The 14,053-nt window shown below is 70.2% G+C and overlaps 2 protein-coding genes across 2 annotated transcripts; both read left to right on the top strand.

The window, feature by feature from the left end:
• Positions 1-625: 625 nt before the first annotated feature.
• Positions 626-3,231, top strand: TMEM88B (transmembrane protein 88B). Its single transcript, XM_058304680.1, has 4 exons — positions 626-708; positions 792-850; positions 1,309-1,591; positions 2,171-3,231. The coding sequence occupies exons 3-4, from the start codon at positions 1,328-1,330 to the stop codon at positions 2,429-2,431; spliced, it is 525 nt and encodes a 174-aa protein (XP_058160663.1). The 5' UTR covers positions 626-708; positions 792-850; positions 1,309-1,327; the 3' UTR covers positions 2,432-3,231.
• A 5,126-nt stretch (positions 3,232-8,357) lies between these two features.
• VWA1 (von Willebrand factor A domain containing 1) lies at positions 8,358-12,970 on the top strand. Its single transcript, XM_058304676.2, has 4 exons — positions 8,358-8,486; positions 9,378-9,935; positions 11,412-11,690; positions 12,570-12,970. Exons 1-4 carry the CDS (start codon positions 8,414-8,416, stop codon positions 12,866-12,868), a joined length of 1,209 nt encoding a protein of 402 aa, XP_058160659.1. The 5' UTR covers positions 8,358-8,413; the 3' UTR covers positions 12,869-12,970.
• The last annotated feature ends 1,083 nt before the right edge of the window (positions 12,971-14,053 follow it).

Raw genomic sequence — 14,053 nt, 5'->3', positions numbered from 1 at the left:
CGGGATCTCCAGGCCCTGGAGCTGGCCACGACCGGCAGTAACCTCAGCGCCCCCCAGCCTGTTTGATCTCCTTAGCACTTCTCACTATGGGAAACCGCCGTTTGTTTACTGAGGGCAACCGGCCTGCCTGAGCGGCCTGGACGCGTCCACGTATCAGAAGGGAGATCGAATGTGTCTCGGCGTCCCCGCCGCTAGAAAACCAGGTGTCGGGCTGGCCTAACGACAGGAGCGCGTTGGCTCGCGGCTTCAGCGCCAGGAGGCTGCACGATCTCCCGGGCGGCGCCGTCAGGCTGGCTGGCGATCCCTGGGGATCCTTGGCTTTGCTGACACGTGGCCACGCACGTGGCGGCATCTTGCTCCCCTCTGGTTCCGTTGACGTCGTCTTCCTGCTGTCCGAGGCTCCTCCTCTGTGACAGACCCCTTGGCCCGCAGTCCTGCCGGGTGAAGGCCTGCCCTCGCGCCGCGGGAGCCCCTGAACTAGCCACATCGTCTGCGGTCCGAGTGGGCTCACATTCCACAACCACGGGCCAAGCGGCCGGCGGGGAGGCTTCCGGGGAGGCGCAACTCGCCTGACACGACCAAAGCCTCCCCCTGCAGCTCGGGGTCAGCCTGCTGCCAGATCCTTACGAGCAGCGTTCCAAACGCTCCACGCTGTGCGGGACAGCTTTGGGGGGGCCATCAGAGCTACGGCCTTCTTGGTTCTCTCAGGTACCTTTGCTGAGGCTCTGGGCGAAGCTCTTTTGTCCCTGTGCCCTGGAAATCTGCTAATCTGCTGTCCTGCCCGTTTCTAGGACTGGATTTGGACACACTGTGCTCCTCTCCTCGTCCTCACAGCAGCCCTACGCGATAGGTATGGGGTGCCCTCCTGATCCGAAGAGGCTGGGGAGGGGCCGGGTCTGCAGGGGAGAGGGCCAAGGGGCTGGGCACGGGTGGGTGCCCAGCCCTCCCAAGGGAGCTGCCGACGGGGCAGCTGTCAGAGCAGGACGATGAAGGAGAGCGTTGTGTGGGCGAGCTGGTAGGCGGGGAGGGCCCCGCGGGAGGAGTGCCCCAGTGCAGGCCGGGGGACAGCGTGCAGGACCTGGCCAGAGCTCGCAGGAGCTGGCTGGGGGCCGGCTGGGAGCAGCTGGGGCTGGAGCTGTGGCCCCTGGAAGTGGGGAAACCGAGGCAGGGGTGTGGCCCTGGGGTCTCGACCTCCAGCCGGAACCACTCCCCGGTGGCTGGGGTCTGGGTGGCAGTCTCTGTCCCCGGTCCAACCCCGGGGTCCTCTGTCTGGCTGCCTGACCGCTGAGTTCCCCGTGAGCCCACCAGGCCGGCCACCTGCGGGAGAATGAGCGAGACGGAGGAGGACGAGGGCGGGGGCGCCTCTGACATGGCACCCATGCTGCCTGGGAGGCTGCCCAGCCGCCAGGCCTCGGCCCTGCCGGCCACCGGGTGGGTGAGCCAGGCGGCCCGCAGCCTCGGGACCCTGCTGCGGCCGGGCCGCGCCCTGGCAGGGCTCCTGCTCCACCTGCTGCTGCCCGCGGCCATGTTCCCGCTGCTGCTGCTGCCCGCCGCGGCCGTCGTCTACCTGGGCTTCCTGTGCCACTCGAGGGTGAGCCTGGCGGGGGCCCTGCGGTGGGGGGCGTGCGGGGGGCCCAGGGCGAACCTGCCCCCTCCCAGCACAGCCCCTCGCCCCGGCCTGGAGACGCGTCCCTCTCCGGAGAGCCCCTTCCGTGCCTCCTCCCTCCCCAGCACCCCAGCCTTGAAAGAGGAGCTTTTGTCACCCAAGGGGATGGCTCTCTCCCCTCCCCCAGGCTTCCCAGCCTCGTACCAGGGGCCACCAGGCCCCGGACAGCCGGAGGAGGCACGGGGGAGGAGGGGGCTCCAGGGAAAGCGCTTGAAAATAGGGTCAAATTTCAAGGCTTCACAGCCCCTCCTCCCATCCTTACCTCCCCACCTCCCAGACCCCCAGCCCTGGGCTGGGCTCGCCACCGGCACCCCAAGGGCCATGGTTTGGCCTGGGGTGGGGAGGGCGTAGGCACGAGGCAGGGGAGGGGGCTGCACACGCGACCCCAGAAGGGAAGGTGGCACTCAGGTCTAGGGGCTCCTTCAGATCCCAGCACTGGGAAGGGGAGGGGGGAGAGCGGGAGGAGCAGGGACATGGGGCTGGCCTCACCCCGTCCGCCCCCAGGTCCACCCCGCACCGCGCCCTGCGTGCCGCGCGCTGCTCTCCGACGGCGGCTCCGCGGCGCTCATCGTGCTCGGCCTCCTCTCGCTGCCGCCGCTGCTGGTGCTCGCCTCGGCCACCCGCGCACGCCTGGCCCGCTGCCTCCGGCCGCTGCTGCTGCCCCCGGCCCGGAGCCCCGGACTCAGCCGCCCCCCGGGGCCCAGTGACGCGGGGCCGGCGGGCCGCTGCCCCGACGAGGAGGAGTCGCGCCACGCCTGGGTGTGAGCCCCCCACCCCCCGCCCCCGCAACCCCCACTGCGCGGCCCCGAGCCGGCGGACTCCGGGCCTGTGCCCCCAGGTTCCAGCCATCATGAGTGTGCAGCGCTCGGAGTGGCCACGAGGTGGCCCCGGGCTCCTGTGGCCAGGTCCGCCCTCCCACCCCTCCCCGCGCACGGCAGCTGTGAGCCCTTCCTTCCCAGCGCAGGGGCGGGGAAGACCCAGCGGGGAGCCAGGGGACCCAAGGCCAGGGCGCATGGCCAGGTCTGGGAGGGGCTCTGTCCAGGGGGCCACTCTGGGCTCTGCCCCTGCCGCCCTGCTGCTCAGCCAGCTTCAGTGGTGAGGCTTCCTTGGGGGCCATCCACACGTGGCCAAAGGTCAGCCTGAAGCCAGGTTAGCCTTTCGACGGGCACAGGCGAAGGACAGTCTTCTCTGGATGATTTTAGGATCGCTTTACCTTTGGTCGCCTCTGGTTTTATCAGCAGGTTTCCGGGCATGAATATGTTCTTAGCCATTTCCCTGTTTCTACAGATTTGTATCTTTCACCATTTCTGGAAAGCTCTCCTCCATTCTCTCTTCAACTTTGCCTGTCCTCCATTCTCTGTATTCTTTTTTGGGATACACCTATTAGATCTGTGTTTCCTTTTACCTCCCATTATCAATTAATGGTTTGTATTTTCCATTTTCTTGTGCTGCATCCCAGGCAATTTTTTCATCTCTCTCTTCCAGGTCACTAATTCTCTCATTCACTGCATCTAATCTGTTGCCTAACTCATCCATTTAATTAAAAAATTATTATGTATCTAAAAGCCGTATTTGGTTCTTTTTCAAAATTTTCTGGTATTTTTGATGGTCTCTTGGTACATGCTCAATTTTTGGATTCCACTTTTGAGTTCTTAAACACTTCATACATAGTCATTTTACGTTCTGTACCTAATAGTCCTCATATTTGTTGCCTGCTGATCCTAACAAGCTAGTATTTCTTTCAACAGTTGGTCATTAATTGGCAGCCCCTAACTGTGAAGATTCTCAGGTCCCAAACTTGGGGATGCTTTGCTCCAGAGAGGACGTGCTTGGTGGCATGGCCCGGCCCCTCTAGGCCCCGGGGTCTCACAGCTTCTTTCTTTGACCACAGCTCTGCCTCGGGGAATCCCCTGCTTTCCCGTGTCTTACCTCTGCCACCAGGGTTTCTCCTTACTACTCTTCTACTAACTCCTTTTTTTAATGCTAAGTTTGGGGCAGCCTTGGAAAGATGTACTTCCTTTACAGCCCAGCAGGGTGTTTTAAAAGTGTGTTTGTTGACAGTCGCTCCGCGGGGGCTTTTTGGGGCTCTAGCCCCCCTGCTGCAGCCAGGGCTCAGGGTCAGGCTCGGACGTGGCCTTGAGTGGAGCCCCGTGTGGCTGGGTCCAGTCCAGCCGGAGTTCTTGGGGTTTTCCCGCCCCGTCGGTGCCGGGCTCCAAGGCCTTTCCTGGTCAGACTGGAGCTCGGCCGGTCACCAGGGCGCCCAGGCTGTCCCCCTGGCCCTGGCTGGAGGCCGCCGCCTGCCCTCTGTCCAGCCTTGGGCAGCCCCTGGCTGCCGCCAGCCATCAAGAATGGAAACTCTCCTGGAAAGCCCTTGGCGGAAGATCTTCCTGGCCCCGAGTCGTCAAAACAACAGCTGGGCAGGGGGGGGTGGGGACAGGGACAGCTCAGGCCAGTCTCAAGTGCTTCCCAGCCGCCCGCTCCCCCAGGCCCACGCAGCCTCCGGCGGGCCCCAGGGGTGTCATCTGCCTCGGCCTCTGCCCTGTCGGACCCCCACACAAAAGATCACTGCCTGGGAGGGGGCTCAGGGAGGTTCCCACAGGGGTCTGCTTTGGGAGGGGGAGCTGGCAGGCGAGCAGGAAGGAGGAGAGAGGCGGGGTCAGGGCAGCAGGGCTGGCCCACTGGGGCAGAGGGCCGACTCACGAGAGGGCAGAGCCAGGCCCCCGCCTCGGGGCAGGAGGGAGCCCCTTCCTTATTCTCCACTGTCTGTGGGGGGGGCACACTGGGCGAAGAGGGAGGGACAGTTTGATCTGTCGACTTCTGCCCATCTGGGACCTCACCTGGACCTGCAAATCTCTGCTTCGCCCAGCAAGGAGCCTGAGACTAAAGCCCCTTAGGCTTCCAGGCCCCCTCCCCAAGAGCCCTGCCCCAGCCAGGAGAGCTGGCCCTCCACTTCTCCCCGGACCTCCACTCTGGGCGATGCAGGTGGGTTCTCTGCAGGACATGGGGTACCAGGGCCCTGCCCTGTGAGATCACCCCTGGCTACTCTGGGGTCCCCTTAGGAGGGCACCCCAGATCGGACTCCCAAGCCTGGTGAGACGGGCTGCCTGCTCCCCTGCCACACCCCGCCAGAGGGGGGGCAGGGTGCCCACCTCAAGGTGAGGACAGGGCTCCGAGTGGGTCCCCACTTGCGCGGGGTCAGGGGTTCATCAGAAGGTGTTTCCTGGGAGCTCTGTGTCTGCGGGCCATGCCCCACAAGGAGTGAGCCCCCGAGAGGGCCCCGGGGATTTGGCCTGCTCTGCTGCCCCATCCCTCCCATCCCCCACCCTGGCCCTGCCCACCTTCGCCCAGGAATGTGGGCTGGGTGGGTGCCGGCACAGCTAGGGCCCCTCTCTTGCCTCCCGGGCCTCCAGCCCCACCCCGGGCAGTGACACAGCTCTGCCCACCCCCCCATTCGCACAGCTCTGGATTTGAAGCCTCCCTCCTCCCCCATCAGAGCTCCTGAGAGCCACAGGCCTGGCTGGTGGGGAGGGAGGGGGCAAGGACAGCCAGCTCCCAGCAGAGGGCATGCCCAGCACAAAGCTGCGTCCACCTGGTGGGCACGGCTGGAGGGCCAGGAGCGCCCGGCCCTCCTGCCTCTGCCGGCCTGGACTGGAGCGGCCCACACAGCCTGGCCGTGATCCCAGCCTGCTCCCCACGCGGCAGCAGAGCTGTAAGCCCCCTGCGCTGCCCAAGCCCTTGGCAACTCGCCACTTCCCCGGCCTCCCCTGCTCCTCGCCCCACTGGGGCCTTGCAGCTGTAGTTCCCTCCAGCCCGCAGGTGGCTCCTGCCCCGGGTCTCGGCTCAGGGTCAAGGCCAAGGGCCACTGGCCCGCCTTGACCGGCATGGCCCGGTGCTCCCTCTCCCCTCGCCCTCCTTGACTTGCTTTCGTGAAGAAAACAAATCGGCATCTGCCTTTGCTGGCGTGCTCATGGTCCCTGCCCCCAAAGACCAGTGAGGTGGGGGCTCTGCCGGTCCCGAGGTGTCCCGTAGATGATGGGTGCACGCGTGGAGCGGAGGGAGCCCTGCAGGTGTCCTCCTGCCACCCTACTGTCGCTGCCGGGAAGCAGGAGAGGGGTCAGCTCGGGGCTGGACGGGCCAGGTCTGGGGTCCTGGGAATGACAAAAGAGCCAGAGTCCCCAGGCCTGGCAAATCTCAGCCCACAGCCAGGCGGGTGCAGGCAAGGAGGGCGTGGGAGGGGGTGCTGGGGGTCTGCAGGGCCCAGCACCCGCCTTCCTCCCCTGTGGGCTTCCCCAGCAGCTTCCTCTTCCTTGTCGGGGCTGTGCAGTGGACACAGGGAAGTACGTGGGGGGTGTGTGGGCGTGCGTGACACAAGCACGAGAACAGCCACGCCCGAGGCACGGGGTGGGCCCCACAGGCCCTGCTGGGGTCAGGGGCGGGGTCAGAGGCCGCAGCGCTGCCCTTTGCTCTGGGGTCGAACATGAGCACAGCCCAGAGGACAAAAGGCCCTTCTTCTCCGAGAGGCCGGGCCGGGGGAGGAGGGAGCGGTCCTGCAGATGGAGCTCGGGGGCGGGGACCGGGAGCCCTCACCCCGCCTGCACACCCCTAGGCGTGCCGAGGCCGTGGGGGCTGGCCTCCCCTCCTGGGCCCCTGGGCCAGGGCCTCGCCGTGACCTGCCCATGCCCCTGGCCCTCCCCTGCCCTCCTTCAGGGCAGAGGCTCAGGACCCCCGTATTTCTGCGCTCTCCGGGGTCTCCCCTGAGCCCAGCCCTGGCCAGTAGGCCAGTACCCGTTTCACACCCCCGGGTGCCCTCTGCCCTCCATGCCTCCCTGAGCGAGGGTGTCCGTGGGGCCCTAAGGCACAAGACCAGCTGGGCAGTGGTAGAGGGGCCGAGGCCTGGGCCAGAGGGGGCAGGTCTCGGGGGAGTAAGGCACGGGCAGCAGAAGGGACTAAGGTCAGACCTGAGGAGGGACTCCCGGGTGGACAGACTGTTCCGGCTGCCGAGCCCCCGCCGCCTCCGACGCTAAGGCTGGAGGAGGAGCGCAGCCGCTTCCTTGAAGCCTGACCCGTGGCCAAGGAGACCCGCTCACTTTTTCCAGAAAGGACGGTAACTTCTCCTTCAGTGCAGCACAGGCCAAGGCATGACTGGCCTCCCCTGAGCCTGGCCGGGCTCCCTGCCTGTGGGGCCCTCCTGCCTGCAGACCCCCAGTTGCGGGGGAAGCGGGGGGACCACCTGGGAGCTTGCTGCCTCCACACAAGGTCCACAGGCCCAGCTCCCTGCCACAGGACCCCGGAGGGCGCCCAGTGAGGCGGAGGGCGACGTGGGAGCTGGCTGGGCTGGTCGGCTGGAAATGCCTCCGGCGGGGACCCCCAGGCCCTCCGGCTACCGCCGCGCGTCCAGCGGCCTCGGCATCATGTGCAGCCGGACCTGGCCATCCCTGCATGCTTGAGGGGCTGGGTGCACGCAGGCACCTCTGAAGGGCACCCCCTGGGCTCCGGGGACCCGGGCCCGCTACTCTCCGACGGGGCCCGGGCGGAAGCACCGCGAAGTTTCTGGTCCCAGCCCGAGCCTGAGATGGAGCCGAGCCAGCACGTCACTGCCAAGATTCCCGGCAAAGGGGGTGTGGGTGGCGGCCACACAGTTCTCGCTTGTTCTCAAGCTCCGCAGGCTCAGCCGGGCCGCTTCCTTTTTTAGGCAAAGTCGGAGTTCCTGCCTGTGCGTGCCCCCGCGCTGGCGTCTCACCTGCCAGACGGAGAGGAAGGAAAACCATTGAGCCCCGTCCGTCCACCGGCCTCGCATCCTCCCAGGGGGCTGGGAAGGGAGGGGACATCCTGGCAAACCCCCCCCCCCCCCGCCCGCCTGCTTTAGCCTTACTGCGCCAGTGGCCAGGAGGGGCTGGGAGAGGGCAGTGCTCACCCACAGGGGGCCTCCTGGGGAGCAGGCAGGACTCTCCTGGACCCCGGGATGCCCCTGCGGCTGGCGGAAGGCCCCGCCGAGACCCCTAGAACAGAGGGCTCCCGCTTGCCGGGTCCTCTGTCCACGGACCCTCCCGTGGACTGCTGGGTCCCTGCTGGGTCCTGCTTGAGGCTCGGCCAGGCCTCTCCCGCTCCTGTGCCCGCATGCGTGGGGGCTTTGCCTGGGAAACTGTGCCCACCAAGGGGCTTCTCAAGTTCCCCAGCTGCTGTCCCCTCCCTGAGCCCTGCGACTGATCCTGGTTCAGTCCAAAGGCCCCTAGGGCCCCTGCGGGGATTCATGCCCCAGCACTGTGGCCGGCAGGGGTGGGCCCCCGCGGGGAGCGTTGTTTTTGCTAACACGGACCCCCGGCCTTGTCTGGTCCCTCAGAAGGCAGGACAGCTGCTCGGGCCAGCCCTGGGGAACCAGGGGCGGGGGCAGGAGGATGAGCCACTCTGGTCCTGGGTAGGGGGAAAGGAGGGAACCCCCCCGGAGAAAGGGACACCGGCCAGCGTGCGTGTGCGCCCACGCGCGTGGGCCGCCGTCTCCGGCAGGCGGGTGCCGCGTGGCGCCGCGTCCCGGGGTCGGCAGCTCCGCGTCGCGGCCGCCGCACGTCGGGGGAGTGCGTGCGCCCGCGCGGCCGGGGGCGCGGCCGGGGGCGGGGCGGGGGCGGGGCCCGGGCGGGGCCTCGGGGCGGGGCCTCGGCTCGCGGGCGGGCTCGGCGGCGCACCCCGCAGCCGGGAGCGGGCGAGCGGCGAGCCGAGGGCCGAGCGCGCCCCGTCCGCCTAGCGCGCGCGATGCTGCCCTGGGCCGCGCTCGGCCTGGCCCTGGGCCTGCGGCTGGCGCTGGCGCGGAGCGGCCTGGAGCGCGGTGAGTGCGGCGGCGCCCCTCCGCCCCCCGGGGCTCGTGCGGAGTCGACGGGCGGGGGCCGGGGCGGCGGGGCCGGGCAGCCCCACCCACCTGCGGCGGGCGCGCCCAGGTGCCCCGGGCCGGTACCTCCCCGGGACTGCGGAGCCTGAAGGTCCGCCGGGCTCGCTGGGGAGGCCTACCCGGCCTCAGTTTCCCACCCCTGGAAGGGATAGTAGGAGGGTTGGGGGAGCCTCGCCGAGCGAGAACCGGGCCGTCCCAGCCCCGCTTGCCCGGGGCCCGGCGCTGGACGGGCCCACCCGCCTGCAGGGGCGCTGGCAGGAAGGGGAACGCCCCAGAGCGGGTGGGTCAGGCCGGCCGTCGGGCGGCTGCGGCAGGTGTCCTGCCTGCTGGGTCCAGGTGGACGGGAGGATGAGGGCCAGGGAGGGGTGACATCATCTGCAGGCTGGCGGGGGGGCGGGGTGTCCCCCTTCCCTGCTGCCAGGCCCACCGCAGGGCTCTGTCGTGGGTGAACCCCGGCCCCCCCACTAGGGGAGTGGAAGGGTCCCAAGAGCAGCCCCCAGCTCAGACCCTCCCCTCCCATCCCTGGGTGCCAGGGCAGGCGTCTAGGCCTAGGCAGTATCTGCTGAGAAAGGGGGGTGTTGGGGCGTCTGAGGAACCAGCTGTCCTTGCACAGATGGGCCACGGCTCCGGAGTGCGCCTGTGGGCCCGGGTCCCGCAGCTGGCCTGCAAACCCGCCCGGGGGGTCTGGGGTCTGGGGACTGGATCCCAGTCTGGAGGGCGCCACCCCCGGGGCGAGACGCAGCCGGCTCCCAGGGCCCTGCGGGGTGCTGCTCCGGGTGCAGAGCTGCCTGGGGACCACCGCCCAGGGCTGAGCCCCCCGCTCTCCCCCAGGCCCCCCAGCGTCAGCCCCCCAGGGGGATCTGCTCTTCCTGGTGGACAGCTCGGCCAGCGTTTCGCACTACGAGTTCTCCCGGGTTCGGGAGTTTTTGGGGCAGCTGGCGGCCCCGCTGCCCCTGGGCCCCGGCGCGCTGCAGACCAGCCTGGTGCACGTGGGCAGCCGGCCGCACGCCGAGTTCCCCTTCGCGCAGCACCGCTCGGGCGCGGCCGTCCAGGACGCCATCCGCGCCGCCACGCAGCGCATGGGCGACACCAACACCGGCCTGGCGCTGGCGTTCGCCAAGCAACAGCTGTTTGCCGAGGCGGCGGGTGCCCGGCCGGGCGTGCCCAAGGTGCTGGTGTGGGTGACCGACGGGGGCTCCAGCGACCCCGTGGGGCCCCCCATGCAGGCGCTCAAGGACCTGGGGGTGGTGGTCTTCATCGTCAGCACGGGCCGCGGGAACCTCCTGGCGCTCTCCGAGGCCGCCTCGCCTCCGCCCGAGGCGCACCTGCACTTCGTGGACGTGGACGACTTGCACATCATCGCCCGGGAGCTGCGTGCCTCCATCCTCGGTAGGTGCGGGGGGCGGCGGGGGCCCCTGGGCCTGCACTTCAGGAGGAGCTGCGTGCTCCGAGGGACGCCAGGGCTGCGGGCGGGAGGTGGCGCGCGGCTTCTCGGGGCTCTGTTTCCAGGCGCGCTCCAGCCGCCCGTGTGCCCTGCTGCCTGGGGGGCTCCCTGCGGGTGGGGGGCCTGGTGGGGGCGAAGCGTGCTCAGTAGACAGGAGGGGCGTTCCAGTGCCGTGTGGGTCAGCAGCATGGGGTGCAGAGGTGACAGGCCGGCAGGTCAGCAGGCCCGAGCAGCCAGGAAGGGCCCCCACGGAGGGCAGGCACGGAGGGTTTGAGCTCTGGCGTCCTGCCTGGGAGGCTGGGGCTGGGGACCTGTGAGCGCCGGTGAGGGACTGAGTGACAGCGCCCAGCTTTCTTCTGGGCACCTCTGGCCCAGCCAGGCCCCAGGGGGAGGGGCTGCGGATGGAAGGCCTGGCCAATGGCCCCTGCCTGTGGCTGCCGCTAAACGCCAGGGCGCTTCCCCAGTCTCTGCCCGTGCGTTAATCATCAACTTGCGGTCAGAAGGCGTTGGACGGAGGGCTGGAGAGGGGTGGGGGGTCCTCCAGAAGGCTCCTCCCAGGGATGTCTGCTCTCATCTGTCCACTGGGTCACCCTCGTGGTCAAGCCTGGAGAGGACAGCACGAGAGAAGCAGGCGGCTGGGCAGAAAAAACCCGAGAGGGGCAGGGAGCCTGGGCAGTGGGGTGGGGGCCCCTGGCATTGGGGGTGGGGCCCAAGTGGGGGTGGGCAGGAGAGCGAGCTCGATGGCTGGCAGCCAGGAGAGCAGGCCATACCCAGAACGCGGCAGCAATCCGACGGCCTTGACCCCCAGACGTTTATCAGTGGCACGGTAGCTCAGATGGTTTGTGTGGGGTTTGGTGTCACACATTTGGGGTAACATTTGGGGTCCCACTCTGGTGTCCCCTAAATGCTCCTGCTCCCTTAGGCTCCAGGGCCTGAGGCAGGCAGCAACCCCTGAACCCCAAGTCTGGCTGTTCCTAGTTTTCAAGTCTCTACTAATCTCCGGAGGGGTCAGCACCCCCAACTCCTGGCCACACCCTTGGGCCCCCTTTGCCTTGCCTGACCCCAGAACCCGCACGGGCCCCTCTGGGGTGGGGGTCTGGATCTCTGTTCTCAGCCACCTTTGAGAGCCCCGTGTCCAGGCCACTGGGCCCAGGTGGGGAGTGGGTACCCCTTCGCTGCTCTGGGTTTGGGGCTCTGGCAGGCAGGGATGCCCCTGAGGGAGCTGGAGTGGGGGGCTGGCCTTCTGTGCTTCCCGTAGCCCCATCCCTGCTTCACACACCGCCAGCATCCCCGGGCACTGCCCCTGCACCGAACCAGCCTGGCCTCCAGGCCCCGGAGCGAGCAGGGGAGCCAAGACTAGCAGTCAGCGCCCCAGCTCCGGGGCAGAGGCCCCCTCCCATCCTTGGACCCCTCCTCCCCAGATGCGATGCTGCCGCAGCAGCTGCGCGCCCCCGAGGTCACGTCCAGCGGCTTCCGCCTGGCCTGGCCGCCCCTGCTGACCGACCACTCGGGCTACTATGTGCTGGAGCTGGCGCCCAGCGCCGAGCCGGGAGCCGCGCGGCGCCGGCAGCTGCCGGGGAACGCCACGGGCTGGGTCTGGACCGGCCTGGAGCCCGACACGGACTACGACGTGGCCCTGCGGCCCGAGTCCAACGAGCGCCTCGTGAGGTCGCAGCACCTGCGGGTGCGCACGCTGCCCGGTAGGCGGGGCCGGGGGCGTGCGGGCGGGGGGGCGGGGCCGGGGCCGGGCCGGGGGCGGGCTGGGGGGCGGGGCCGGGGGCGGGCTGGGGCCCGGGGACGTGCGGAGCTCCGGGGCGGGGGCGGGGCCGGGGACGTGCGGCCTGGGGGGCGGGGCCGGGGGCGGGGCCGGGGGCGGGCCGGGGGGCGGGGCCGGGGGCGGGCTGGGGCCCGGGGACGTGCGGAGCTCCGGGGCGGGGGCGGGGCCGGGGGCGTGCGGCCTGGGGGGCGGGGCCGGGGGCGGGCTGGGGCCCGGGGACGTGCGGAGCTCCGGGGCGGGGGCGGGGCCGGGGGCGTGCGGCCTGGGGGGCGGGGCCCGGGGCGGGGCCGGGGGCGTGCGGCCTGGGGGGCGGGGCCGGGGGCGGGCTGGGGCCCGGGGACGTGCGGAGCTCCGGGACGGGGGCGGGGCCGGGGCGTGCGGCCTGGGGGGCGGGGCCGGGGGCGGGCTGGGGCCCGGGGACGTGCGGAGCTCCGGGGCGGGGGCGGGGCCGGGGGCGTGCGGCCTGGGGGGCGGGGCCGGGGGCGGGCTGGGGGCAGGGGACGTGCGGAGCTCCGGGGCGGGGGCGGGGCCGGGGGCGTGCGGCCGGGGGGGCGGGGCCGGGGGCGTGCGGCCTGGGGGGCGGGGCCGGGGGCGTGCGGCCTGGGGGGCGGGGCCCGGGGCGGGGCCGGGGGCGTGCGGCCTGGGGGGCGGGGCCGGGGGCGGGCTGGGGCCCGGGGACGTGCGGAGCTCGGGGCGGGGGCGGAGCACCGGGGGCGGGCCGCGGGCGGTGGGCCCGGGAGCGGCGGCCCCCGCCCGGCTCACGGCGGCCCCCGCCCGGCTCACGGCCTCCCTCCGCCCGCAGAGGAGGCGGGGCCGGACCGGATCGTCATCTCCCACGCCCGGCCGCGCAGCTTCCGCGTGAGCTGGGCCCCGGCGCCCGGCCCGGCCGCCGCGCTCGGCTTCCGCGTGCTGTGCGGGGCGCTCCGGGGCGGCGCGGCGCAGCGCGTGGACGTGCCCGCGGGCCGCAACAGCACCACGCTGCAGGGGCTGGCGCCGGGCACGGCCTACCTGGTGACGGTGACCGCGGCCTTCCGCTCGGGCCGGGAGAGGACGCTGTCTGCCAAGGCCTGCACGCCCGAAGGGGAGCGCCGCGCGCCGTGACCCGCGCCCCCGCCGGCCGCGGGGGGCCTGAGCGGCGCCCGAGGAACCCCGCTCCCGCGCGCGCCACCCGAACCATGGCCTTGCCGGGGGCGGGAGCGCTGGCCAGAGGGCTCCTCGGCCCTGCACCTGGCGCCCGGGTCGCGGGCTGCCCGCCTTCATCGGCTGGGCCCAACGCAGCAGCTCCCGCCCCTGTCCGCCTCCTGGACTCCCCCCTTGCCCCGTCCAGCGCTGGGCTCCTAGCAGATTTCGGGGAAGATGGAGCCGGGGACAGGCTGGGGACGCCGGCGCAGGATCACTCCCCAGGGCTGGCAGTGGTTCCGGGGAACTTGTCCAGCAGGGCCTCGCAGTCTCCAAGGCCCCTGGGGTCCCCAGTGTGGGTGTAAGGTGGACAGGGTGAAAGGGAGGAGGAGCTGGCTTGGCGAGGTCCCCAAAAGCTTCCTGGAGGGGGCAGGATCTGGAGAAGGGTGGGTGCTAGGAAGCTGGCCGGCTCGGCCAGGTGGGTGGACGCACACCTAGCCTGGGGGTGGGCTTGCCAGGGACGGGTGGCCCTGCTTCCCTGCCCAGGTAGCGGCCACCGGGCTGCAGAGGGCGTCTTTCAGGCCTTCCGAGTGGAGCCAGGCATTCAGGACTCTGGGGACACTTCCCCAGACCCCAAGGGGCACTTGCAAGAGCTGCCCCTGCTTTTTGGGGGGCTCCCAAGCTGGAACCTAGGGGGGGCAGGGACGGGGGTAGGAGTGGGTAGCGCCCAGTGGCTCTCTACACCATCTCCTGACCCTGAGGAGCAGTGTCCACAGGCTACCTCCTGGTCACCCACCACTATCCTGGGCCGCAGGGAGCACCTGGGCTCCTCCTCACGCCCCCACCCAGCTTCCCTCTACTCGGATTCCCTGCACAGCTCAGGACCACGTTGCCCTCCTCCTGGCTTGGGTTCCCTGCTTTGAAGCAGCTCAGCATGTGCGAGCTGGAGCCTAGTTTCGTTAGGCTGCTGTACCCCTCATAAGGCTGCCAGCGGGGGGGCTGGGCAGTGCTGGGGACAGGAGGGCAGAGGCTGACCCCTGTGTCCCCTGCGGCTTCTCTCCAGAGACTCATTGGTGCTGTGGGTGAGCCTGGGGGTGAGCACTGGGGCAGGATGCTGGAAGGCTGAGGGAAGGGGGCTTGTTCTGTGGGCTGCCTCAGGCCCACTGC

This window comes from Dasypus novemcinctus, chromosome 9 (assembly GCF_030445035.2).
Source record: "Dasypus novemcinctus isolate mDasNov1 chromosome 9, mDasNov1.1.hap2, whole genome shotgun sequence".
Classification (NCBI taxonomy): Eukaryota; Metazoa; Chordata; class Mammalia; order Cingulata; family Dasypodidae; genus Dasypus; species Dasypus novemcinctus.
The sequence above is the reverse complement of the archived record's forward strand: the minus strand, read 5'-3'. Positions and strand labels throughout refer to the sequence as shown.

Excerpts from the sequence above, each read along its gene's own strand:
- TMEM88B (XM_058304680.1), top strand. The coding sequence starts at position 1,328 with ATGAGCGAGACGGAGGAGGACGAGGGCGGGGGCGCCTCTGACATGGCA. Across the intron at positions 1,592-2,170 it reads GCTTCCTGTGCCACTCGAGG|GTCCACCCCGCACCGCGCCC; the intron begins GTGAGCCTGGCG and ends GTCCGCCCCCAG.
- VWA1 (XM_058304676.2), top strand. The coding sequence starts at position 8,414 with ATGCTGCCCTGGGCCGCGCTCGGCCTGGCCCTGGGCCTGCGGCTGGCG. Across the intron at positions 8,487-9,377 it reads GCGGAGCGGCCTGGAGCGCG|GCCCCCCAGCGTCAGCCCCC; the intron begins GTGAGTGCGGCG and ends GCTCTCCCCCAG. Across the intron at positions 9,936-11,411 it reads GCTGCGTGCCTCCATCCTCG|ATGCGATGCTGCCGCAGCAG; the intron begins GTAGGTGCGGGG and ends CCTCCTCCCCAG.